The 27,826-nt window shown below is 34.1% G+C and overlaps 2 protein-coding genes across 11 annotated transcripts; one reads left to right on the top strand and one right to left on the bottom strand.

The window, feature by feature from the left end:
• Window positions 1-2,486: 2,486 nt before the first annotated feature.
• Window positions 2,487-18,015, top strand: LOC106057505 (integrator complex subunit 15-like). 10 transcript variants are annotated; one of them, XM_056019955.1, is made up of 8 exons: window positions 2,487-2,633; window positions 4,538-4,775; window positions 12,158-12,362; window positions 12,863-13,069; window positions 13,473-13,641; window positions 14,318-14,782; window positions 15,539-15,590; window positions 17,744-18,015. In XM_056019955.1, the coding sequence occupies exons 3-8, from the start codon at window positions 12,168-12,170 to the stop codon at window positions 17,748-17,750; spliced, it is 1,095 nt and encodes a 364-aa protein (XP_055875930.1). In that variant the 5' UTR covers window positions 2,487-2,633; window positions 4,538-4,775; window positions 12,158-12,167; the 3' UTR covers window positions 17,751-18,015. The 10 variants fall into 10 exon arrangements, with proteins under 10 accessions (XP_055875930.1, XP_013070187.2, XP_013070213.2 ...); XM_013214733.2 differs by having other exon boundaries at window positions 2,488-2,633; window positions 17,259-18,015; XM_013214742.2 differs by having other exon boundaries at window positions 2,522-2,633; window positions 4,608-4,775; window positions 17,259-18,015.
• Window positions 18,016-19,267: 1,252 nt separating this feature from the next.
• LOC106057499 (ribosomal RNA-processing protein 7 homolog A-like) lies at window positions 19,268-27,757 on the bottom strand. The gene is made up of 8 exons (XM_056019956.1): window positions 27,538-27,757; window positions 22,693-22,832; window positions 21,894-22,004; window positions 21,060-21,183; window positions 20,866-20,960; window positions 20,596-20,745; window positions 19,502-19,550; window positions 19,268-19,374 (listed from the first exon to the last, which is right to left on the bottom strand). Exons 1-8 carry the CDS (start codon window positions 27,584-27,586, stop codon window positions 19,289-19,291), a joined length of 804 nt encoding a protein of 267 aa, XP_055875931.1. The 5' UTR covers window positions 27,587-27,757; the 3' UTR covers window positions 19,268-19,288.
• Between the last annotated feature and the right edge of the window lie 69 nt (window positions 27,758-27,826).

Raw genomic sequence — 27,826 nt, 5'->3', positions numbered from 1 at the left:
CTCATTGTCCACGTACAAGAAGTAGAAGGACAGTATGTCTTAGGGTCTCATTGTCCACGTACAAGAAGTAGAAGGACAGTATGTCTTAGGGTCTCATTGTCCACGTACAAGAAGTAGAAGGACAGTATGTCTTAGGGTCTCATTGTCCACGTACAAGAAGTAGAAGGACAGTATGTCTTAGGGTCTCATTGTCCACGTACAAGAAGTAGAAGGACAGTATGTCTTAGGGTCTCATTGTCCACGTACAAGAAGTAGAAGGACAGTATGTCTTAGGGTCTCATTGTCCACGTACAAGAAGTAGAAGGACAGTATGTCTTAGGGTCTCATTGTCCACGTACAAGAAGTAGAAGGACAGTATGTCTTAGGGTCTCATTGTCCACGTACAAGAAGTAGAAGGACAGTATGTCTTAGGGTCTCATTGTCCACGTACAAGAAGTAGAAGGACAGTATGTCTTAGGGTCTCATTGTCCACGTACAAGAAGTAGAAGGACAGTATGTCTTAGGGTCTCATTGTCCACGTACAAGAAGTAGAAGGACAGTATGTCTTAGGGTCTCATTGTCCACGTACAAGAAGTAGAAGGACAGTATGTCTTAGGGTCTCATTGTCCACGTACAAGAAGTAGAAGGACAGTATGTCTTAGGGTCTCATTGTCCACGTACAAGAAGTAGAAGGACAGTATGTCTTAGGGTCTCATTGTCCACGTACAAGAAGTAGAAGGACAGTATGTCTTAGGGTCTCATTGTCCACGTACAAGAAGTAGAAGGACAGTATGTCTTAGGGTCTCATTGTCCACGTACAAGAAGTAGAAGGACAGTATGTCTTAGGGTCTCATTGTCCACGTACAAGAAGTAGAAGGACAGTATGTCTTAGGGTCTCATTGTCCACGTACAAGAAGTAGAAGGACAGTATGTCTTAGGGTCTCATTGTCCACGTACAAGAAGTAGAAGGACAGTATGTCTTAGGGTCTCATTGTCCACGTACAAGAAGTAGAAGGACTCTGGCCATGAAGCACTTCTCTCTTGCGTACGTTAAATCTAGTTTCCAGTCGCGCACGAGAAAGAAGAAAGTCATCTGTTTCCTCTCGGCAATGGCTGCATACAGAACGGTATTTCTCTCTAAAACGCAACAGGTACGCGCCTATTAAAAAGTGACTCACTGAGTATTTTCTCCAAACAAACAAAAATTAAATCAATCATGTAACTAATTTTAATAAATATTTACTAACAATATCAAATGTGTACATTGTAAATACTTTAATTCATTGTTTTTGTTTAGCCCAACTTCATGCTTATAACATGGTCTAATCATTTTTCTGGAAATGTGGGGAATTGTACTGTATTGGGAATCTGGGAGGATGTCTCCGTGCTGCCCTTTCAAAAGCAATTTTTTTTAAATTAAAAATTATCAATTCGAATCCTCGAACCCGAGGTCAGGAGCCCCATAATATAATGCAGACGCGCTAGCCACTGATCTTTAAAGTACTTATTTTTTTATAAGAAGGTTTTATAGACTATTGTTATTTAAACATTTTAGCGAACGACCTAATTCTCTACACATGGCTTATTTCCTGTTAGCTTAGTATATTTTCTATATAAAACAAAATTAAATAATTTCCACTTATTGATATTAACTCATTTGTACATTTTTTTATATTCACGAGTTCTCATCCACAATGAATAATTGTGTACAAAGTTTTAACTTGATCTGACAATGAGAAATGGGAAAAATAACGTGTACAAGATTATACCCAGACATACAGAGGGAGTTAATATAAGATTTCTAAAAAAAAAACAAAAATGCCAATTTGGCATGGGGCTTCCAGCTTTGGGAAATCGTAAATGTATTTAAGATCTTAAATTGAATCCGCCAGTGGGGTTTAATCGGTTTAGTTATTAAATGGATGGATGGTTAGATTAGGTATAATATCAGTGTCAGAATGACGTGGCTGGATTCACCTATATTCCTATGATACTAGAAACAAAGTAACAATCAACGCCCTTCACCTTCAGAAAGACATTTTCAGAGTTTCGACTAGAAGCCTGCCTCGTCACGTGGTCCCATCCCGCTGACATACCTTGTCGTTCTACATGAGGTTTTGGCTCCTAGGGTGTAATAAGTCAAAATGTCGCGTAATAATTACCATCAAGGCCAATGTCAATGTGGTTTTTTTTTGTTTGTTTTTTTTTTTTTTATGTTTTTTTTTTTTTACAATTTGTGAAACAGTAAATTTCCCAAACAACTAAAAATAGCCAAGGGAGTTAAAAATAAGCAAGGACCTTACTAATGTATAAAATGAGGTTCTTCCTGTTGGATGGAGAAGCTAATTTTAGTGAGGATATTAATTCAGGGAAAGAAATTAAGCGGGGTTCTTAGAAAATATGTTTCAACCTTCAAGTTAAGTACTCTTATAGCCATAGACATATATTTATGTCTTTGGTTATAGCCATGCTCCTGCGCCGACACTGATGGTGCGCAACAGCACACTGTTCAACACGAGAAATAGACGACATAGTGATTCTAGAGGAAGACTGTTTTAGATTCGACTGAAGTGATCCGCAGGTTATGGAAGTCTGAGCTGTCTGGGACTAAGACCCGTCCTGCGTGCTACCAGTGAACTGTATTGAGGATTAAGGTAACCCATTCCATTCTCCAATGGCAGTAGGGAAGAAGGAGCACTCGTACCAATTTGTTCTAGCGTATGGAATATGAAATGTGCCTTTATCTTTGTCACTTTTGTCTTTCTGAGTATTTTATTAGATTTGTTTTTCTATTTGTAAATATGGTTAGTGTTTTATATATTATAATTATAGCAACTTTACTTTTAATTCATCTGTCCTGAAGTGATTTTTCTAATGGTGTTACTCTAATCAAATTAGAATATTCGTTTGTTATAAATCTCACTACTCTATTTTGTATTTGTTCTAGTTTCTTTGTGTTTTCTTAAGTTGAGGGGTCCCAAACAGAGGATACATATTCTAATATTCGTCTACCTAACGTTAAATATCATTTTAGTTTTATGTTCTTATTTGATTGGTAAACATTTCTTTTAATTTCCCCAATGCTTTGTTTGATTTTTTAAATAATTTCATCAAATATCAAGACATGTTAACTCTTTCTCTCCTAACTGACAATACCAACGTTGATTCCACCAGAATGTGGTAAATAATTACGGAGAGAAAGAGTCAACCACTCAATTCCAACGTAAAAGAAAGAATCAACATGTACGTAATATCTCTAGAAATACGCATAATAAATCCTGGCTTGACCTTGTGACCATTGGGTCATTGTTTGCCCACCTGTAATCTAAATTTTGTTTATTCGATAGCATCAGAAAGTAGGCAATTGGTTTATTGGATAAAGATTACACAGACGTTAGCAGTGTAAGTAAAAGCCTCACCCTTGTTAACCTCTGAAACATGAATTAAATGTGAATGGCTTAGGGCAGTGATGCCCAAAGTACGTCCCGCGGGCCAGCTCCGGCCCGCAACGTGATTCCATCCGGCCCGCAGAAACGTCGACACAAAGTGTAGAATCCCCCTCTTCCCTTTTATTTATACCAAAAACCTACTTTAGGGCCGTCACTTTTTATCTAATGGATTGGTACACGACCTTTAACATTTGTTCTTTTATGAAATGGGGCTCTGAATGTAGAGTATACCAGAAAAAGTGAACGGTTGTGGAACATGTTAATACGCCTACATGTTTGTTTTGCAAAGAAAGTGTGGCTGTTTTAAAAAACAACAGAAAAACGGCATTATGAAACAAATATGACGACATTTTTGGTTTGATCCGCGTAAATAAAACTACGCCTTGAGATTGGTGGATCGATGAGTATATTTATAAAAAAAAAGAGACTTGAAAATGGGTCAGTTGTAAAGCCAGCTAAAATGTTGTTCATATTTTAAGTAGAGAAATTAAGCCATTTACTGAAGCGTAAAAAAATATATAAACTTCAAATATAATAATTAATGTAAGTATTAGATTCACAAGTTTCTAATTAAATAGTTTCAGCTCAATTTCATTTCGATTTTGTACCTTTTGTGGCCTGGACACGAGTGTCTGAATAAAATGGCCCGCAGATCGAATTAGTATGGGCATCACTGGCTTAGGGTCCCTGCTCGGAACAGTAGGCTATAGGAATGTGAGACAAACTTCACATTGTTAGCGCTGCCCTCGGCCACTTATAGCGAGTGGACCTAGTACCGAAGGCGGTGCGCTGTTAATGCGGTACGGTCCCCTTACTCGGTCCATGGCCGTCACTGCTGGGAGCCCTCATACAGGACAGGGGTGAAGAGCCCCACGTTCAGGCCTGTTCGTTGGATAAAAGCCTTTCTAACGATCAATGTGATAACTGGACTTCATTGAAGGCTTAGGGGAAAAGGAGATGAGTGCCAGAGATGTAGACTCTATATAAAGTCTATGATGCACCAGGCACCTCGCGCTTGAAATCCTCATTGTTCCACATTCCAGATACTTTCATTAAGGGACACACCCCAGTGTTTGCTCTGTAGTTTGTTCAATTTTATATGTATTTAGGTCACGCATCTTACGTTTCATTGGGGAAGGAACAAATGTCAACTCGATCTACTCATTATTTTCACGTCAGAACGGACAAAGAACAACGAAAGCGTTTTTCTGCTTTCTGAACTGCAAATTCACCATAGAAACGTATGTCAGGAATTTTCAAAGCTCCTGTTGATCAAGTATTTTGTATAATGGGCTTTATCCTCGAAAATCGTTATCTTGCCAAGCAAGACGTCAACAGAACGATATGGTAAGACACATTTTCTGAAAAGAAAAGACGGTTAGAATCGCGTTGGTAGAGAAATGTCTATTCAGGTCTAATTTACTTCATTGGTATTCCCTTGACTAAAAAAAATTACCTCCCAAGCGCTTCCTATTTGTAGGCCTATATATATATATATATATTATACTAGCAGTACACACCTGCTACGCCCTTTGATTTGTTCCCATCCTTCTTTTCTTTTTTTTTTTAATTGTAATAAACCGACCACATTTAAACTATCTCCCGCTCTCTCTCTTTCCATTTTTCTCTCTCTTTCTCTCTCTCACTCAAAAAAAGAAAAAGACTCTAGATCTTATTAATGCTATTAGGACTGGGTTTGTTTGTTTTTTTATTTAGATCGCGTCTAAAAGGAAGTGGAAATGACGTAAGGCATATTTTTTTAAAAAAAAAGGGGGGGGGGTGCTTTAAAAATACGGAATTTGTGTTATTTTTTTTTTTTAATGCTTTTTATGTATGCTTTATGGGGAAATACCGACTAGCAGTCGACGGGTTAGGAATCAGTCAAAACCGGCTCTTAGCAAGCTTCTATGAGGTAAAAGGAAACTGTGTACGAAACTCCATGCGAATTAGTGCGACAGTTTAACAGATTTCTTGATCAATGAATAAGTGGTATTTTACAAATATATTAAAAGACTAAAAACTACTTTTTCAGCCAGATCTTGTCCAATGAAAAAGTTGCCAAATTATATACGGTAATGAGACAAGTATCTGTCACTGTTGATCTTAAATAGTTTTTGATGAACTTCGGAATGGACAACGTTTGCTCGCATGTTGCCATTTACAGCCATTGTCAGAAATATCAAGATTACAATATACTTAGCCGATATTTTCTGATAAATTCCAAGAGCTCAAAAGGTCCTTGCTTCGGAAGTTCGAATGCTTCCAAAGAAATTGTGACATTCATGCGTTGAAATCTATGTTGTCTTCAGACCCATTTCCTTTATATCAATGTCGCTAGGAAGCTATATATTTTGATCAATGTGGGGTCCAATAGCTGTAATGGCGACAAAAAAATATTCATTTGCCATGTCATAAAGTTTCTTAACATGATTGATTATTTCTTGAACTATCTGGTCCAAGGATGAATAAATTTCCCTATATATTTCTTTTGTGTGTTAATTCAGAATTTCCACTTTTTTTTTTCATATGGCATCTTTTGTTATGTTTTAATATTCTTTGAGTTTACATAGATATCCAAAGCTATGAGTTTATGCTTTTGGCAAAACTGACTGGTCTGAGCAATGTCCTTCCAACTAGTAGTTAAGACTATCTAAAATTTAATGTTTTCAGTCTGAGTGTGTTGTCTTTTATTACAATATCTCTATTCAAGTCACAACTTGGATCCAGAAACCTGGTTTGGGTCCTGGGTTCGAATCTTGGTGAAGACTGAGATATTAAATTTTTAGGACTCCACTGAGACCATTTGAAACTGTCAGGTAAAGTTGAGCCATAGGCTCTTCAAACTCTAGACCAGTAAAAGCGAGCAAGAGCTCCCTCTCACCGGCCTAATTGAACAGTGTTCTGTCCAGTGGCGTAGCTAGGGTGGGGGGAGGAGGGGGGAGAATTTGAAGATTCCCCCGGGCACCACTTGAAGGGGGCCCCCAAATGAGTGTCCGAAATTTGTTTTAAAATAAATTAAATATTAAGTCACTGTCACGTAATCTTGCTTTTCACGTTGTTATATAAGTCAGTGACTCTGTTATATGTATTCCACACAGATTACTATCACTTTCCATGCGGGGTTACTCTCAATTTCAAGGAGTAATTTCCATAGCACTGACTAGTGCCGTGTTACTCTCAGGAAGTAACTTGGTATATAGGGTAGTTTATTTCATCATCCTTATCATTTAAGAAGAAACCTGATAAGAGCACTGAAAACAGACCATGAACGTGTCAAAGAAAATTATCACTATTCAGATGATTCCTACCAAGATACAGCAGTCGAAGAAGTGAAAATGTTTCTTGATCAGAGAAGTTGTGCTGAAGAGAACTGATAGAATGGACACTAGAAGCAGTGCACAGAATCTTCTTCATGTAGTGGAAAATTATGAATTTTTTTGCTTTTCTGGAATACTGGGGTTTTCAACCTCAAAACTCTCTGTAGGGGGATTTTAAACAAAAAAAAAATCTGGAGTGGTTTTAAACTAAAAAAAAAACATCTGGAGGAGGGGGGTTTAAACTCCCCCCCCCCCCTTTTGGCTTGGCTAAGCTCAAAGAATTCTAGTATGTAATTTACATTTTTTTTAAATGGAGAGGTATTTTTTAGCATCTAACCCCGATGAAGGGAGGGGGGTAAACTCAAAACCCTCCTTGGCTACGCTCATAACATTTCAAGTGTGTAATTTACTTTTTTTTTTATAGAAGAGGTATTTTTTCGCTTCAAGAGGGGTTTACACTTAAAACCCCTTTGGTTACCCTCAAAGATTTTTGAGTGTGTAATTTGCTTTTTGAAGAGGTATTTTTTTAGCTTCGAATCCCACTTGAGGCGGGGTTTAAACTTAAAACTCAAAAACCCCACTCATAGAATTTGGAATGTGTAATTTTCTTTTTTTTTATATTGAAGTGGTATTTTTTAGCTTTAAACCCCTCTGAAGGGGTTATTGTGATTCCAAGTTCTGAATTAAAGTTCTGTATTTGAATTAAAAGGATCTTCTTTTATTGAATATCTAAGATAGCATTTAGATCTAGAGATATACATCTACAGATTCCCCAACACGCCACAGTAACTTCTTTTAACATCTGACATCTCAAGAAAAGATCTACAACATTGGCACATCTCAGCACTATCTTCAACAAGAGCACATATTCTAGCACTTCTTAAAACGAGAGTGCTGTGACAGTCACCATAGAAACACACACACACACACTCCCTATCAACCCCATCACCACCAAATGTCCCACGAGGCCCGAGTCAGCCTCACACTGCTAAGTAGCACTAGCGGATCCAGAATTTTGGAGGGGGGGCGATTTTTTTCCAAACCCTAACCCTAACGCCGAGTAAACCCTAACCCTATGCATAAACGTGCGCACAGCATATATATATATATATATATATATATATATATATATATATATATATATATATATATATATATATGAGAATAAAATAGAGCAGTGTTTCTCAACCTTCGGCGAAAAAATAAAAAAAGTCATGTTGAGGCCATTCTCTTGCAAGCTTGGGGGTCTGGGGGAGCGCTGTAAGATTCCCCAGTGGCCCCGAAGCAAAAAGCGTTTTCTTGCATTTTTCACTGCAGAAACGCATCCTTCTGACATCTGCAGCTCATTACTTATCATATAATGGGGTTCGGGGCGAAGCCCCCACGCCAAAAGCGATTTCTTGCATTCTTCACTGCAGAAACGCATTCTCCTGACATTTATAGCTCATTATTCATCAATGGGGTTCGGGTCGAAGCCCAATCACGAAAAGCGTTTTCTTGCATTCTTCACTGTAGAAACGCATTCTCCTGACCTAAAGTTCATTATTCATGCTATTATGAAGGACCTTTTCAATAATGTTGAAAAATATTATAATATAAATTTTTAGGCCCTTAATACATTGCAAATAAAACCAATTCTTCCTTGAAAAGATAAGATACCTCACATCTTTAGATTAAGGCTTTGAGGATCGCCGCCGAAAAAAAATTATTCGATAAATAATATTCAATAAAATTCAAGCATTGTGAGTTAGGGTTAGAAAAATATCAGATTGAGTAAAGGTTGTAAAAAGGCGACTAGGAAAAGATTATCTTGGTTTAGAGCTCATCTCAATCGTGACTCTTATACTGAAAAATTTCGTTTGAATTAAAACTTTTCCAAAGCAAAGTCTTTCTTTAAATAATTAAGATAAATTTAAGATAAATTTATGTGAAATTACATAAACTCTGTCTTGAAAGGGGAGGGGGCGATAGAGTGAAAATGATTAATCCTCACTCCTTTTTATAATTTCTGCTAATGATTGCATTTGACATTAAAGAATAGGGTTGGGGCGACTCGATATAAGGATTTAATTTTATAGCATGTATAAATTATATTAGTGACAGATTTTTTTTATTTTGTAATTTCTTAACTATAATACAAAAAGAAAAAGTATTGGTTTGTCCCATGGGGGGAAGGTGATTGCATGTATCGCCCCTCACACCTAGTACAACCCTTTTTCATTTTATACTTACTAATGATAAAATTTGAGATTAGAGTGTGGTGCGACATAATATACAATGGGTTCACGTAGTTTATATTATATACATAATCAACTAATTTTTGTTCACATACAATGATTTCTTCACAAAAATAGGACCGCCCCCCCCCCACTCAGAGGGCTAAAGTGGGGAGGGCAGTACATGCAATTGCCCCCCCCCCCTTTACCCCACCGAATCGGCAAAAATACCTGAAGGAGAGCGAAATAATATAAAATTTATATATTAATTCAACTAATTTTGTTCACAAACTATGATTTCTCCGAAAAGTAGGACTGCCCCCCCCCCCCACTCAAAGGTTTTAGGTGGGAAGGGCAGTAGAGGTATTCGATCCCCGCCCCATCGGCCAAAAGGGGAACGACATAATATAAAGATCAGTTAAAATACCAATAACAATAATCATATAGATATTCAATTGATTCTGTTAGCAAGCTGTGATTTCTACATATAAATTGGACCGCCCCCTCCCACTCGAAAGTTTATGGGAGGGGGCGGAATTGATGCCATCTCCCCCTCCCGACCCCATCATATCGACCAACATACTAGAGGGGTGGGGCGAAATAATCTAAAAATAGGTTTAAATATAAATAATTAGTATATATTATTAACATAAGTAATAAATTCGTATACAAATTGTGTGAATTCTATACTAAAATTCGTTCGCAACCCCCTTTGGGGTGGGGGGGTCGGCCGAGTGGGGGGAGATCGCCCCAACCGCCCCCCCCCCTGGATCCGCCAGTGCTAAGTAGGCCTACACCTCTGTGGCGTCAGTGGGAATAGGCCTACTCACTGCTATAATGAAGCTTCATAAATATTATTTTTGAAGTTGTTAATAATATTTGCTATTTATTTATATTTCAAATTGTTATAGGTCTGTTGTGTCCACAATAATATAAAATTCAAATAGTAAATCTATTTAGCAAAATATAGATGTAAAGTTGTCAATAATTTATCGTGATTATCCTTGGCTTGTCATATTTTGGACTTCTATTTAAAAATAGGTCCCGCTTCGGAAAATTGTCCTAACTGGCAAGCATTAAACGGAAAAGCCAGATAAAATTGTTTTCATTACTAACAATGTGTAATGTTATACTGTGTTTATGTTTTTAACAAACGTTAAAATGTGGACACATATCTATAGTATATTCTACATCTAATTAGTCTATTATTATAATTTATATAGATCTAGAATCTTATAAGGTAATAGATCTAGTAGATATTATTCCGCCCACGCCCGATCAGGTTCTTTCGGTGGTCCAATAATATAAAAAAAAATATAGTAAAATACTATTAAATACTAATACTAATAGCACTACTTAGAATTACTTAGATTCTAAGATTGTCTTAGTCAATTAATAATAGTCTGTATATAGATTACACTGACTGTAACTATAGTAGACTACTACTACTAGTCAGACTATTAATAATAATAATTTAATATAGATCTATTAGTAATTACATTAGTCACTCATTAGTGATTAGTAATATAATATTAATATAGTCTAGTATTGACAGAATAATGAGAATAGAATTAGAATTACAGTAACTTATAGTCTAGATAATTATAATAGATCTACTATTATTAGTTTATTATTATTATTATAGGAGCTATAATAATACTACTACTAGATCTAATAGTAGATCTATAATTCTATTCTGTCAATACTGTCTATAACTATAGTCTGTAGATACTAGATCTATATTATTGTATACTAATATATTATAATATATAGTCAATATAGTAATAGACTAGTAGTAGTGACCTAAGCCTAAGGAGGTTAAAAATAAACCTACAGACTACAGTCCTACAGCTATGCTACATACACCCAAAAGTAAAAGCTGTTTGAAGACAGTGAATAAGATCCACATAAATCTATGTAATTTATAATATTAATATAGATCTAGATCTACATAATAAGCGAGTCGAAACTAGAGATCTAGATAATAGATTTAAATCTGATCTTTTATACTTACTATTATAGATCTATACTTAGATGTTTAGACTGAGCCAACTTATTTTTTGCAGCCTAGACATAGTCATAGTGATGTATCTACAAATCTAGATTAGTGACTGATTAGTCATTTTAAAAAAAATCCAGATCTAGCTGAGCCTTTTGCAGAGATTTATTATAATAATAGAACAGTGACTGATAATCACACTGATATGTATTAGGTAATTGTTGTTAATAAAATATCAATATATATATTATATTTATATACATCCTAATTGACCTAATGAAATAAAAGTTTTTTTCCATCCTAATAATCTCAAAAAATGGCCATCTACTCAAAGGAGCTTTTTAAATTGTATAAGCAATATGATTTTAAAAATTTCATCATCATCTGCTTTGTATTCCTCATAGAACATGGTGTATGATATTGGGCCTTAGCCTTAGTAAAAACATTCTACTCTCCATGGCATGATCTCTTGCTAGTCTTTCAATTATGGCTCCCTAGCTCTTTCCTGTCCTCTCAGCTTTTTCTAATACTCCATGTTTATTTTTGGTCTTCCTTTGCGTCTTGTACCCGGGGTGTTCCAGTCTAACTAATAAAATTACACTATTAAACAGGGGCGTAGCTAGGAATTTCCCACCGTTTGGGGGCCCCGGGATATTGTATTCTTTGGGGGCCCCTGCATTTTGCATAATATTTAATTTTTTATGTAAAATCACTCATTTGGAGGGCCCCCTCAATTGGGGGCCTGGGGGGATTTTCAAATTCTCCCCCCACCTTAGTTATGCCACTGCTTTTAAATATAACTCAATAATATTTCCAACCACACTAAATTCGTCCTTGTAAAAGTAGATTTATTGTTTATTAGCATTTTATGATCCAAAAATTGCTTTGAAAAATCACCTGCAACGTCAGCTGAGTACACTTTTTTGTTGTGTTATTAATTAAATTGAATGCTCATATATTCATAAATTTGTTAAGTATGAAAAGCTTAGGGAATAAGCTAATAATACTGCAAGAAGAGCTGCCCAATCTTGAAACCACTTTGCAGTATATCTTAGATAACTGATCATCTGAACCCTGCGACAAAAATGAAGAAGCTACAATCAAATATTAAATATCCTTGTTTTTCTACATCGTGTATATAATATGTATTACAAGTAATTAATAATTTATTTATTTTTTTTTCATAATCTATTTCAGATTACTTAATATGTCTGCCGATATTTTAAGTCGATTGTACAGGTTGAACTTTCCTGACTGCACAAAAGAAGCATTGGCATTCTTAACTTCTTTTATATCACAAGATTGTCCTAAAATTCCTGGTTTAAATGCAAACACTGAACAGATTATTGTTGAAATTTGTCAAGAATTTGTTCTTTTTAAATCAGCCAGAGGTCCTCAAAAGGTACTATTCATTTATTTTTAGTGCAGAACTTTTTAAAATTTCAAGGGTCAAATACTCTATAGCCTAGACTCCACAAATAGATCTTGGGTTATGCTTCTTTGTTCTGATTAATGTAAACAATAAAGAGCTAATTAAAACAAACTGATATACATTTCTTGGAACTAGTAAATATTTACTGTGATTCAGACTTTAGACTAATTGAAAGGATGTCTCACAATATTGGGAAATATATTGTTATGTTCAGGTACTTGGACCCTCAGGTTGTGAGACTTCTGTTGTGTAAGAAAAGTGATGTCCATCACACCAGCAAGCAGAGTTCATTGGTTTTAACTAATATGTAGGCAACAAATATGTAAACGTTTTTGGATGAACCCATGGATTTCCTTCAATCTAAACTCTATTACATAAACCTTGGGTTCCTTTTCATATTTAATTTGCCCTTAAAAACTATTGAATGTTTGTCTCATTTTAATAATAAACAATTTATTTTTCATTGACAGAAACTCAATGCTGTACAAGAACTTCATCTTCTGGACATGATTTGTACATGTTTTTCTGAGGCACCTGAAAAAAGTAAATACAGAATCTTCAACCTGATGTTTGGGGCTCGTGGAGATGGAACAGTTAATCTCCTTACAAAATTATTATCTTTAGCCATGTCAGTCAAATGTATACCAGTATTATTTTGTGCTGCTATTTGGATGCAGGTACATGTTGTCTTTTTTTTTTTATTTCAATGTATATTTAAAAGTTTTTTAATGCCTAATGATTAAGTAAAAGTTTGATATTACATTTGTTCAAAGTTAAGAATTCTTTCTGTTTTGAGAGCTAAATTTTATTAATTTTTTTTAAAGTGAAAATAGTTTGATAATGTTTTGTTTTTAACAATTGTTTAATAGAGCAAAATCTATGTGACAGATCCTGAGGTTTTTGATAGTATTAATGTTTTTCTGTTTAAATACTAGTGTTTATCTTCAATTATACAGGAGGAACTTTTATTTTATCATGTACACTGATAGAGAACTAAAATACATATACTATGATCCCATTCTGGTCTTCAGCATTTTTTGAATGTCTCATTTACTGTTGTTTTTTTATACACTTCTTTAGGAACGAGATAGTCTTAGCCCAGATGTGAAAGGTTTAACCCAAAGATTAGTTAGTGATTACTGCATTTTATATCCAGAGCAATCCACAGTGTTCACAACATTACCTTCAGTCTCACCTTTATTTGCTTGTAATCTTGTTACTGCAGCCACATCTTTATATTCATTTGCAGGTTAGTTTTATCAGTATGTTTCTTTTAGTTTACCTATTATGTGTATTTATTCTATCTATTCTATGTGCATTGCAAGAATAATTCCATTAGTGAGTCAGATAATAGTAAAATTCTTTAGAGCTCAAGTTTTTATATAAAAAAATTAAGACATTACCTGAAAAGTAATAGACAACTGCCACCCGCTCCATCAGAACTACATCAGGTCGTCGCGAAGTGGGTGACTACTGTCAATTAAAACAAGAACAGAGCGGTACAAAAACTCGTTCTTACCTCACTCTGTCAGATTATATCAACTCCACTCGATGAACAGGAAACATGAAAAGAACCCAGATGCCTGTGTGTAGTCGCTGAATGAACTTTTTATGTTGTGTCTGTTTATTTATGTGTATGTTTCTGTTGTGTTGTCTTTATATGAGAAAAGAGTCCTTGTAATCACAACAAATTTCCAAAAGGATCAATAAAGCAGTCTTAGTCTTAGTAATAAATTAAATTACAATGAAAGCACAGTTCTGTTTCCTAGTTTAGCATAAGCTTTTAAGGAAAGTCAAATGATAACTTCTAATTTTCCAATAAAATTGTGAATTCTTGATAAGTTTTTGGCTACGTGTAGAGTGTGAAATATAAACAGTTGCAATAGCTACTTCAGTATAGGACTTCATTTACTCTACATTTTCAGGTGCTGACAGCCTTCCTCCACTAACTCTTGTTCAACATGTAAGTGAGTGGGTCTACAAAGACAACACTATGTGCTGTGAGTCCCTGCGACAAGCTGCCATCCACAGTGCATACACCACGCCTGTACCTGGCTTGACTGGCTGGTGTGTCAGGGGGCCACTGGTGTGCTGCCAGCTAAGGGAAAAGTCAGATTCCCATATTGGGCAGGCCCAGATAGATTTGATGCTCTCGTGCCTTGACAAACTGCATCTAGCACTGTTACAGAGTTTGACATTTACAGCCTCTGTGAACCTTTCACCAGGTTTAATAAGCGCTAGTGATTTAGCTCATATAGCCCAGACACTTCAAGTTGTCTTTCGACCAAATCCAAGCAAGTTAGAGTCTTTGGCCTGTAACACTGCATTAGAAAGATTAGCTCAAATCTTGCAAGTAGCTTCCTGCACAAGGACTTACATAGCAGATAGAGGTAATTGTCATATTAACATTTTATATTGCCTTTTTCTTTCGTTTTTTTAAAGCTATCATAAATCAAAATTAATTTTTTATATTTCTACATATCTTTTCTTGTTTAACTGTTAATTGAAAATAATATTAAAACCAAAAAAAAAAAAAATTTAACCAAACTGTATATGATTTTTCGCCCAGTTTTTCTTTACAATGTTTTTGGAATAATTGAACACCTTATAATTGCACACCATGGTTAATTTTCCCACTTAGTGATTTTTGTTTTTCCAAAATTTTGTTAACAAGTATTATATTATTGTTTTTATTCATATACTTATTTTCTTTTAAGCTGAGCAAAATATATGTATCAGTTTGTAATTAATACTCTATCTATCAAGTTCATGGCCTTTAAAAAAAAACACTTCTTCTAATTGCTGCAGCCATGAAAAAAAGTATGTTAAATTTTAAAATATAGTTTGTCTTATCATGTGATACTTTCATAGGCAGTTAGCACTCTTCCAAATTTTACATTTTTCATGTGTGTCTATTTTTTAAACTAAAGATTGAATTTAGCTAAAATTTGTAATAATTTCTACTATTGCTGTATATTAGAAGTTATTAATATTTTGGTTCATTTCTAAAGGAATTCTTGTAACCTCGACTAGTATTATTGCATTGACATAGTGACATAGTTTTTCTTTTTTGTTTTGTATTTATTTATTTAAACTACTGACAAAATACATTTCTAAAACATTTATTGAAATCATGCTAATTTTAGGTAAAATCAAAGAAATAGAAACTCTTGCCAAGCTAAAACTACCATACAACAGGTAAGTTTATAGTTGGATGTTTTATTGTTTATTGACAAGCACAAACAGCTAGCATTCTTGTTAATGGTGGCTATATATCAGGGTTCCCACATTTAAGAAAACTAAAAAAAATGCCATGAATTTTGATTTAGTCAAAATAATTCTGGAAAACCTATGAAAAACAAAGTTTTTCCAGTTCAAAAAAAAAGAAAACCTGGCTTTGTTTTTTACTCATCCAAAATGAATTTTTAAAAATATGCACACAGAAAACCAAATGCCAGAACTAGGTTGGAAATTGGCAAGATTCTTTGTAACCTCCATCATCTGTTTGATGATGCACCTGCCAGAAGAGCTGATTATGAAATGGTTACAAAACAAAATGTTTGTCTTATACATTATTGCCACCACAAATAGTTGGAGAAAGACATGATTTGCCAGCATGCAATTCAAATTTATTATTTATAACAGAATTTATTACAGCTGGAGACAAGAAAAACATTTTTAAAATGGTACAAAGTCTTATGACTAGCAAAGTGTGGCTAAGATGGCTTATTTTTTATTAGTATTAGACTACAGATAAATTTTCTATGCAGTATCAAGATGATAAACCAATGCTGGCTTTCCTGGCAAATGATTTAGCTTGTTTTTATTTAATTGTTCATGAAATGTTGCATGAAGGGAAGTGTTGTTGAAAATGCAAGAACTTTTTATAAAATTGCTTGATCTGGATACAAATTCAAATGATACCCAGAATCCAGTTTCTGAATTAGATCTTAAGTGACATCGAGCTAAATAAAAAAAAAATTAAAAAATACTGCGATTGAAAGGAACATTCTGCAATTTAAAATGAAATGCAGTGTTTTGAGTGCTTGTTGAGTTTTTGACAGACATCGAGCTAAATACAAAAGAAAAAAAAAAAGGCTGCGATTGAAAGGGACATTCTGCAATTTAAAATGAAATGCAGTGTTTTGAGTGCTTGTTGAGTTTTTGACAGACATCGAGCTAAATACAAAAGAAAAAAAAAAAGGCTGCGATTGAAAGGGACATTCTGCAATTTAAAATGAAATGCAGTGTTTTGAGTGCTTGCAGCAGAGTTTTCCCATCGCATACAAAACTGCTTGTCTAGTTCCCAAACAATTTTTTTGTTCATACCTGCAATCACTTTTTCTAAGTGAAGCTCAACAAGCGAGACTAGGTATTCAGATTACTTGGAAAAACAAAAACTCTTCTGATGCTAATTCATAAGCCACTAGAAAATGAAAAGCTATTAAGTTGAAATATACACTCCTCAGAGAGCACTATTTCTGCTTTAGTTAAGGAAGCAGATGATACACTGGAATAGGCTGAAAAAAAAATTAACACTGTTGTCTAAGGGCAATCCCATTAGAAGAAAGGCAAAAGAACTATCTGAAGAAGTTCAGACTATGAGTTAAAAAATGTGTACAATTATAATAAATTATTTCTTTTCTGTACATAAAACATCATATTATGAACATTATCTGTGAATGTTGTTCTTTTTCTGCATCTATATTGTTATAATAGTAATCCTGAAGTGGACAATTGTAGTCAAACTGAATTTCCATTTGTCTGGACCATTAAAATTATTGTATCTTAATTTCAGCCTTTTATTTTTACTTGACATTGTTTCCATTTATTTAGTAAATGTGATCAATATAATTTATTTTTCAGACTTTTAACAATGGTATTATCTAATCAACTACAGAGTGGACGGCCATATCAATCAAATACTGTTAATTAAAGGATCTTGACAGTTGACAAATTTGTTTATGAAAATTAAATGTCTTTTGTCGGTGAATGTTGAAAACACGACTACATCAGCTCTCAGTTTAAGTCGTGACACCACATCAGCACTCTGCTTGATCAAGTCATGTGACATGACTACATCAGCTTTCAGTTTGATCAAGTCACGTCTAATAGTATACTGTTAATGTTATCTTAGTGGTTTTTTTTACTGTATCTGTGCATTGTGAATTCTGAACACAAAATGATCCTTTTATTTTAATTACAGAACGGCTCTTTCCTAAGAGCTTTCACAAATGCATTGAACTCAGATAGTAATATAAAGATTTATGATAACTAGAGACCTATCTTCTGTAATTTGACTAATTTGACAGTCCACTCAAGTCATTGTGCCTTTTTTATTTTAATACTAGCTACTAAGCAATGCACTGGAATGTTGATAAGCTCCATTATTTGCAAAGTAAAGTATCCTGTAGTGAATGGAGTGACAGTTTCTGTGTGCAGCAGTCTCAGTACATCAGAAAGAGAAGAAAACAATGTAATGTACAGATCTTATTGTTGTGGTTTTGTTTGAAGTTGGCCATTTGATTTGCTTTTCTGAACTGTATGTTTTTATACTTTGTATATACCCGGTACTAAGATCATGTAGTATGTGAAAATAAATATGTATCATTTTTTTAATATACCAATTACTGTTGTTTGATATATATATGGAACCAGTTGCAGAATGTGAAAATTTTGGATTTCTAAAACATTGAAATGATCAAACCGAAAACTGGCATGTAATCAAAGTTCTTAACATTCAACTGATCATTTTGATTAAAAGATATTCTTGTTTTATGAAGCAGAATTTTTGTGAGAGCCATTATTTTGCTCTTAATAAATGATGATTAATTAAATATAGAGTATAAAAAAGTATAATTTGTTTTTATAGATCCAGACTTAAAAAACCATCAAAAGACAGCATTCTAGTATTCTAATAGTAGGTTTACTTTATAAACATTTCTATCAGTCCAGCTAATGATTTCTAATAAGACGGTGTGCAAAATGTTTATTAATTTGCCTCTTTAATGAATACATGTGGGAAAACCTGCCAACGCATGTGTGTTCAAAATAATATATAGCTCGTTCTTCGTGGTCGAAGACCAGCAAATTTCTCATATCCTATGAACTCGAAGAAGACTGTAAAGACAAATCCTCGCTTTACGTCTGCAGTTGCAGATAGGCCTGCTTCTTTTCTCTCATTTTATTGGTTCGGCGCTCTTTCACGCTGGCCACTCATCTTACTTTAAATCTGGAGACTCACAACATAACTCCATGAGGAGTGATCAAGACCTAGTGCTTCCCAGCAGTGAATGTCACTATCACACTCCTTGAAGGAGCTCTTGAAAATGTCTTTATAGCGCTTGTATTGACCTCCCTGGGAGCGCTTTCCTGCGCACAACTTCCCACACAGAAGTCGTTTGGGAAGGCGATTGTCTGGCATGCGGACTACATGTACCACCCATCGAAGTCACATTGATAATGTTCATGTTGGACAGCTTTAAGATTTCTGTGTCTGTTATGTGGTCGGACCAACACACCTTATGGATACTTTTATTCAAAATAATAAGATGCAACCCAAACTTAATTTTATGATGACTATATTTTGAAAAATTATAACTGTCAAACCAGAGTTTTCTCTTTGTGGCCAATTAATCAAATTTCTAGGAAAACCATTAGGGGCCTTTTCAAGATCTGTCCACCCAGGTTAAAATTTTTTAAAATTCCTGAACCCATTGGTTTGCAAATTGATAAGTAATTGTAATAAAAATTTAAAAAAAAAACAGTGAAGAAACATCTGATTTAGCTGATTTTTTCTTTCATTACACAATATTCGCAAGTATAAACGCCTAGAAAAATTTATGTTTAAAAAAAAATACTACAAAGACAACAGCCAATGCACTGAAGGGTGTTTATTAATAAGGCCTAAATTTCCTAGCCTGTCTCATTTCTTTAACTCTTTTTTTGTCTTCTTCAAACTTGGCTTGCAACTCTAATATGTCTGTAAAAAAATAAATAAATATAGATTGTATACCAGCACATGTAATTAAAGTAAAAAGTGATAAATTGAAATTGTTAAAAAGGTAATGAAACAAGTTGTCTAAATAAAAATTCTTGAGGACACTTACGTTTTCTTTTAGTTTCTCTAAACTGAAAGCTGTAAAAGTCCTTCAACTCCTAATAGAAACCCAACAGCAAAAGTTAGTGCAAGCAACAAAATGTTTAACTGGTAAAAAGTTTTACAATTTATGAAGAAAGGGACATCTGAAATATTAGAATGCTTTGGCCTCACACATCTATTGAAAGGGAATGCTACATTCAAATATAACTAACTCAAAGTAGCTCAGTATTTTTTATTTATAATTGATTTGCACTCAACTGTAATTGTACTAAAAAATGACTAAAGGTAAAGTAAAGAAATAGACAAGAAATAGATAGTAAAGCTAAAAAAAAAAACCAAGGTTATAAAGACTTCTTGTTCCTCGTTCTCATTATGTTGGAACATTCAGATGACTAGACCAATATACAAGATGAACTGCAAAGTTGTTTCCAAATCAGGAAGCTCCCCATATAGTTTTCTTTCCACAGAAGTGTTTTGGGGCCAGTGTCTTGTTCGTGCCTCTTGATAAAGAATGCAGTTGTGAAGGACATAGGATTTTCTGGTGACATTTCACAAGGGCAGATTTTGCTAGTTAGTTTTAAGCTTCTGGAACATATGCTATCTCATTCTGTGGTGGTCGGTTCTAAGGTGAAAGTTAGGCGTCGATACAAGGACAATTTGTTTGGAAAAACAAACTCAAAATCGACCCCCGAAGTACTACAAAGTATCAACAATCACATCTCTTAAAACTCTAGGCCACTGGAAACTCCCTTCCACTAGACTTAATGAAAGCAATCTTTCTGCTTTAATGGGTCTCACGGATATGCAAAATCATTACACCCATTTTTGTTTTTTTCTTTAGGTAGGGGCATGTTAAATGTTTTACATGTTTCAGATGTTCTTTCAGAGCTCAAGATAATTTAGCTAGTCCAAATCTCCTGCAGGATGACAGGGGATGGCATGAACTCTGGACCATCAAGATAACCAAACGACAGTCCAGCACCCATACCACATGACCAGGCAGCCATGTGTTATTCTAAGACACCTCGGCTAGAGGGTGAAGCCATATAAATTTTAAAAAATGGCCAGTAAAATTAAATGAAATTTGAAAGATCAACTTACATTTTTCTTATTTCTCTTACGAATGTGTTCATGACCTTTCTTTTGGTTATCCTCTGTTCTTTTGCCTCCTTTGTTTTTACCATGCCGCGTCACTTTGATAAAACCTTCTTCATCAGGTTGACCAGCTTTTTCTTTCTCTTTTTTATCTTCCTATGATTAAATTCATAGTATGATGATAAGTAGAAACACATTACAGACTGAGCAGCATTGGCGTCATTTAAAAAAAAAAAAAATTTGACAGACTGGTTATATAAACTTGTTTTTGTTTACCTCATCTTTTGTCTTAAAATAGTCATCCATAAATTTCTCAGATTCTTTTTCCATTGCAGTTACATCTGGAATGTTTCTGTAATCTTCAATATAGCCTGTAATAGCAGAAAAGAATTGTTTACTAGGTGACTGTAATTTGCCAAAGAACAATACTTCTTTGCCTTTAAAGTTTGGAATCTTCAATGACTTATTACCTCTTAACCCTGTCCTTAAAGGTGTTTCCTGGTCACAGATGAAATGGACTGTATCAAAAGAAAAGCTGCAGGCATTTCTAACACCAGTTGGTTTTTTAAATACAACATAAGCAACTTGTACAGTCTGAAAAATAGAGTATAAAACAAAGAATGCTGGCTATAAAAACAATAACAATTATATTTTTATATGCTTGAGGAATTATCTCACTATTGTGCAATACAGATAGCAAAACATTGTAACAAAAGAACTAATGATTAATCATTACTAAGTATATGGCTTTTTCTGTCTCTGAAGACAATGGATGTGTCCAGATGTATCACTGGTCTTGTTTTGTTTTTTTCTTGAGTAAGGGCAGAATCTGGTGAGGCAACAGTTTTGTGCATGTGAATGCACCTGTTTTAGGGCAGCTTTCTGATTATTTTTAAGCTGCTTCATTCCTATTGCTCTAAACAAGGTTTTTTGCGCCATTTCCTCCCACATTTTTTCAATGATGTCTGCAAGCGAGCTCTGAGGACTACAGGCATCCTCAGAGCTCGCTTGCAGACTGTAGATTAGTCTTGGGTGTAATTCCCTCAGCAAGCTTGATATAGAGGATGTCCTTTGGGATTCTTCCATTTGGCATGCAGGCGACTTGGCCAATAGCGATATATTCCATGCATGATTTTCAACTACTCTTTTTTCAAATGTATATCTATCCTTTCCACACAACACTATCTTGTATTTATCTTCTTTATTGTGAGCTTTCCTAACTTTCAGTTTTGACTCTATTAATTACAATAAAATGTAATTCTAATTAATTACAAATTAAAATATAAAAAAAAATGATTCCAAACCTTAGGTGTTTTACTTAAGCTAGCTGTTTTCATTGGAGCTATGGATGATTTGGGCTGAAGAAAAACCCTCATGATTTCTCCACAGTCTTTAAGCAATAGTCTAATGTTTTCCTGTAGACATCAAAAAAAAAAAAAAAAAAGAAGAGCAACATCATAATTATTATCAAACTCCATTAGAGTGAGGGCTTGAGAGGCTCAAATCCTCTCTTGCAAAAGCCCTGGACAGAAACCATGCTGTCTTGCGTAGTGCATAAATGTCGCCATACAGGTCGAGAATTTTGGGTTTCCCAGACCTGTCGAGACGGAGATCAGCAAGTCTGGGGCAGTCAAACAGAATATGAGGCACGGTTTCCTCTTCTTCCCCACAGCGGGGGCACCGTGAATCAAAATTTGGCCATAGCCGCGAGAAATATGAGCCAACAGGACAGTGCTATAATAGCTTGCTCAGGCCTGGACAGCCTCCACCATGGGGAAGTGCGGTCAGGGCGCCTCATGCGCTCCCAGACTCCACGGGCTTTTTGGGACTTGTCCCAGCACTCAAACCACTTTTCCATTTCTGTTTTTTGTATTATAGCTAGGGCTTGATGAAAGCTTACAGCCTGTTCAGTGGGTGGAATTTGCCCTCCCTGGTGGGCCAAAGAGTCTGCAATTGTGTTGCCAGAGCAAGGCTATAACATGCGCAGTCTTTAAACATAAGTCTAATGTTTTCCTGTAGACATTGAAAAAAAAAAAAAAGCAAGGCAATAACATGCACAATATATACATAAAAAGAAGATTAGAAAGTTTTAAGTTAAGTTACCTCTTTACAATAGGGTGGAACATTGTAGACAATAAGAGTTCTTCCTTTGGGCCACTCCACTCTGTTATGTGCTGATGCATGCTCCTTCACAAAAAGACAATGACTGGCATGGCTTCGTTCACTGGTTTTCACTTGGATTACTTTTGAAGGGATAAAAAAAAAGGTATTATAGATGAGTTAATGGACTTGGAAAGATATTCAATTATCTACTAAATAATTTAACCTGCTTTATGCGTGTTTGGCTGTTTGAAAGAAACTCCTGAGATTATCCAAGCAATAAAAATTTTAAAAGGTGTTGAAGTATGTGTATGTTATGAAAGACCTAATTCAACCAGCATGTTCATCCACAGTCAGCTAAAAACCACTTCCATCTAACCTCCTAAATATTATATTTTCATGAATTACAGATTTTTAAATATTTTTTTTTTTATACAAATCATTATTTAGAACTGTTACAAAGACAGTTTGTATGGAAACACAAACTCAAAATCAGCCCCTGAAGTGGTCCACCCAGGCAGGTAAAAAGGCAGGTATCAATATTTTCAGAAAGAACATCACAATGAAATTCTATCAAAGACAAATGACGGAGAAGAATGAAGAAAGAAGGTTGACAGATCTTGTGTGGTGCAGTTGCACCTTCCAAATAGAGGTTTTTAGTAAACAATGCAAATGAGCATGAGCAAAAATGACACCTTCTCCAACTAACCCACTGGCTGACAAGAGTGCACTTCTGAGAACCTTAACATTTCAATATGTTTTGAACCAATGAAGCTAGCATGTTAAACTTGGTGTTACTTGAAAGCATTTTTCTTCCTCTTTCATTCTATTACTTTGTTACATTAATATTAATTAGTATAGAGCTATTTATATTTTTATTTATTTATTCATGCACCTTATCAAGACTACTTTTAGGAGGATATATCTTAATTATTAGTTATCTAATTATAGGCTTGTTTTTAATTAATTTAAGGTCAAATAGCTACATAGATACTTTAAACAGTTAAGTACTTAGTAATGAAAGTGTTAATAATCACACACAATTTATAATACATATAATTACATACTAGAATCTAAATCTAATATAGTGTAACTAGACTAGTTAGTAGAAGTACTAGAATCCTATAAAATAAATCAGATATAGAATTCTAGATTGACTAGAATATTATAGTTACAATAGTGATTAGTCATTACATTACGATCATGATTTACAGTGTAATAAGTTTAATGTAACTTAAAAAAATTAGTCACACTTTAAGTAAGTGAGTGACAGTCTTATTCAACTTATTACTGAGTTGAGTGTTAGTGTGGGAGTAGGACTGTATTTAAATTTGTGTAATTGACATAGTTTATTAAATAAAGACAGTCACAGTGTAGAGCAGTAGACTAGATCGTGTTTTTGATTGTTTTTTTTTTTACATAGGCAGCACTTGGAAATTTATTACACCTTTGAATGAAATGTAAGAAGTTTTAAAGTTGTGATATCGATTACTTAAGACAATGGCCTAATTAATGCTTAATGAGGATTTTTTTTTAAAAGTTAATTATGTTTTTTTTAATTATAATGAAAATATCACTTTTTTGTTTTCACCAATTCAGAAGTTAGGATAGAGAACAAAGGTTTGTTTTTTTCATATTAGATATCATGCCTGGCCATAGTTCTACCAAGTTTCAAGTTTTATCGCTTTACGTCTTAGGCGACGCTTACAAAGTGGAAAATGCCATTTAACAAAGAAAATAATGTCCATGGACAGCTTTGGTGATAGTCTATATAGAGTCTATATAGAAAACTTTTGTGAACAAAAATAAAAACATGTCAGGCTTTGTAAAGCCTAATATTCTGCATATATTCCAGTAGTTTTTGTGTACTAAATACCTACGCACAAATTGTGACGTATTTTAAAGCGCATTTGAAAACAAATAAATTTTCAGACGATTTTGATCCCACTTTTTAAATATTTTGTTATTTCTGTCATCACAATGCCGCCATTTTGTCCACATCCCTCTGACATTTCTTGAAGCTCAAGACCTGATAATTTGTTTATTTCCTTCCTCCAATATTTACATTCTAAACAAGTTCATAAATATAAATGAAATCAGCTTTGTGAGCTAGAAATTTACTACTAATACTAGGTCTACTATTAAATTTCTTTTTAATAAGTAGATCTATCGTCGTCTATGAAACTCAATTTCAACATTTTAACTTTTTGAGTGGGTTGTGTGTCTCGCTGGCTTAGCGAGCGAGATGCTCTCATCTTACTTGTTCCATATCAACCAATGTTAAGCCAAAACGACACACAAAAAATCACAACTTTCTAAGTATTAAACATAGTCATAATTTAAACACCATTGGAAAGTTCTTTTAAAGTATTTTAATGATGTACTAACGAAAAATTGTTTTTTCAAAGATAAATTTTTTATTTCACCTCCCTATTGTAGATTCTTATATAAGGCACACCGTATTCGGGAACTAGGTCAAATTTTTATTTTATTTTTTTATTTGGTGACGGTTTAACTTACAAAAAAACTGAAAGCAGACTCTTATTCTGCAACTAAAGGACTATAAAAATAGCTGTGTTTCTTTGAATTACCATTCATAGTCAAGATTTTATTTTAAAATAAAGTAGGTCACTTCATGCTCCTATACTAAACACAGTTTTTGTGCTTTCTCCTGTAGCGCACACTGAGCACCGTCAGTAAACACCACTATGTTATTGCTAGTAAATTATATCTGTATTAATTAAAAATTATTTGGATTGTATTAAAAGAAGTGTAACACTACACACTTAGTGTATATCTCTCCTCACCTACAGCTCACCTGGCGTGATCACCTGCAGTGGGCATGGTCTCTTACCAGCCTGCACTTTTTCTTTCATTCATATATTATATATTCTAGATATCTCGATCTAGGTCATGTTTATTCATTGAAAAAATCATAGATTTATTAATCCCAATAATATTTCTTATTACGATTTTGCCTTAATTTTATTTAACAGCTAACAGTATAAATGTGATTGGAATGTCTTTCTAAAGATGTTTGGAAGCTTATTTTGATATATCCATCAGCCTATGATCAAACAGGCTCATAATATAGCCTTCATCCCTTATATGGGTATGAATTGCCGGGGGAGGTTAAAACAATAGCTTTACATACATGGTTACCAAGAATCTGCTTTGGAATAGTGGAACTTATCTAAAATTGGACATACGCTGTCCCGAAACATTGTTTTTAGCTCCAAACATATAAACAAATGAATTATAAACAAAAAAGTGACGCGTATCTTGAAGGAGAATTTGATGAGCTGTGCCTTATATAAGAATCTTTGAATCTACTATAGTAGATTCTTATATAAGGCACACTGTATTCAGGAACTAGGTCAAATCTTTATTTTAATTTTTTATTTGGTGATGAATTAACTCACAAAAAAAATGAAAGCAGATTCTTATTCTGCAACTAAAGTTATAAAGGACTATAAAGATAGATTTTTTACTTTGAATTACCACTCATAGTCAAGATTTTATTTTAAAATAAATTAGGTCACTTCATGGTCCTATACTAAACGCATTTTTTGTGCTTTCTCCTTTAGCGCACCGTTAAGAAACACCACATTGTTATTGCTAATAAATTATATCTGTGTTAATTAAAAATTATTTAGATTGTATTAAAAGAAGTAGATTCACTTCTGCAATATGTATTTATAGTATATTGCCTCTCTCTCTCTCTCTCTCTCTCTATATATATATATATATATTATTTATAGTTTATTTATTTATATATGCCTACCTATATAATCTATGTGTAGAAACAGACATAAATAAATCTATATAAATTATAGATCTATAAATTAATTAATATAATTTAATAAACATGATATTTTCAACTAGGCTACATGTATTCTCTCTCTCTTTCTTTTAATTCCCATCCAAGGACCCTCTTCTTTTCATAATTTGGATGTTTGTTTTGTTACACCTTAACATCCCCTCCCTCCCATAGATGCTTATAATTCTTTTCATGACTCTCTCCCCTTCCCTCCACTGCCTGTTTGATAGTTTGTGACACTACACGTTTAGCATATACCTCTCTTCGCTGCCAGCTCACCTGGCGTGATCACCTGCAGTGGGCATGGTCTCTGGCTTCAAATTAGCAGCCCGCACTTTTTCTTTCATTCATATATTATATATTCTAGATATCTCGATCTAGGTTACGTTTATTCATTGAAAAAATCATAGATTTATTAATCCCAATAATATTTCTTTTTATTACGATTTTGCCTTGTTGCACTATAGGAGAATGTGTTAAATTCATTATTATTCGTTGAAACACCTCCTTTTTTAATTTTATTTAACAGCTAACAGTATGAATGTGATTGGAATGTCTTTCTAAAGATGTTTGGAAGCTTATTTTGATATATCCATCAGTGCCATCAGCCTACGATCAAACAGGCTAATAATATAGCCTTCATCCCTTATAATGCCTTATATGGGTATGAATTGCCAGGGGAGGTTAAAACAACAGCTTTACATACATGGTTACTGAGAATCTAAAAAACTGCCATCTGCTTTGGAAAAGCGGAACAAAAATACAGGAACTTATCTAAAATTGGACATGCACTGTCCCGAAACGTTTTTAGCTCCAAACATAAAAACAAATGAATTATAAACAAAAAAAGCGGCGCATTTCTTAAAGGAGAATTCGATGAGCTGTGCCTTATATAAGAAGCTACTATAATATATATAGATCTAATAAGTATTAGTAAATAATTTTGAAAATATCATATAAATATAAAATTATAATAATATTCTGAGACTGTCAAATATCTACTTATTCAATTATTCAAGTTATTCTACCTGTATAATCTTTTACAACCAATGATGACGAATTACTTCTGCCAATCATGTTCAATGCAGATCTATCTGGCTGATTGAAATCAGAAACAGCAATGGCTTTTTAAATAAAAGTTCAGTACTCTAGGACTAGTCATTAGATCTAATCTGGACTCTAGATTCTAGATCTCTTACTTTAGTTTAGTCGTGTTGATTTGTATAACATGAATGATAGGGGAGATAACTACCAAAAAAAAATGAATGCTATTAGCACATTTTTTGTGAAATATATAAAATATCACAGACCTATATA

Source organism: Biomphalaria glabrata, chromosome 2, assembly GCF_947242115.1.
Source record: "Biomphalaria glabrata chromosome 2, xgBioGlab47.1, whole genome shotgun sequence".
Classification (NCBI taxonomy): domain Eukaryota; kingdom Metazoa; phylum Mollusca; class Gastropoda; family Planorbidae; genus Biomphalaria; species Biomphalaria glabrata.
Note: the sequence above shows the minus strand (reverse complement) of the source record. Positions and strands in the feature narration are given on the sequence as shown.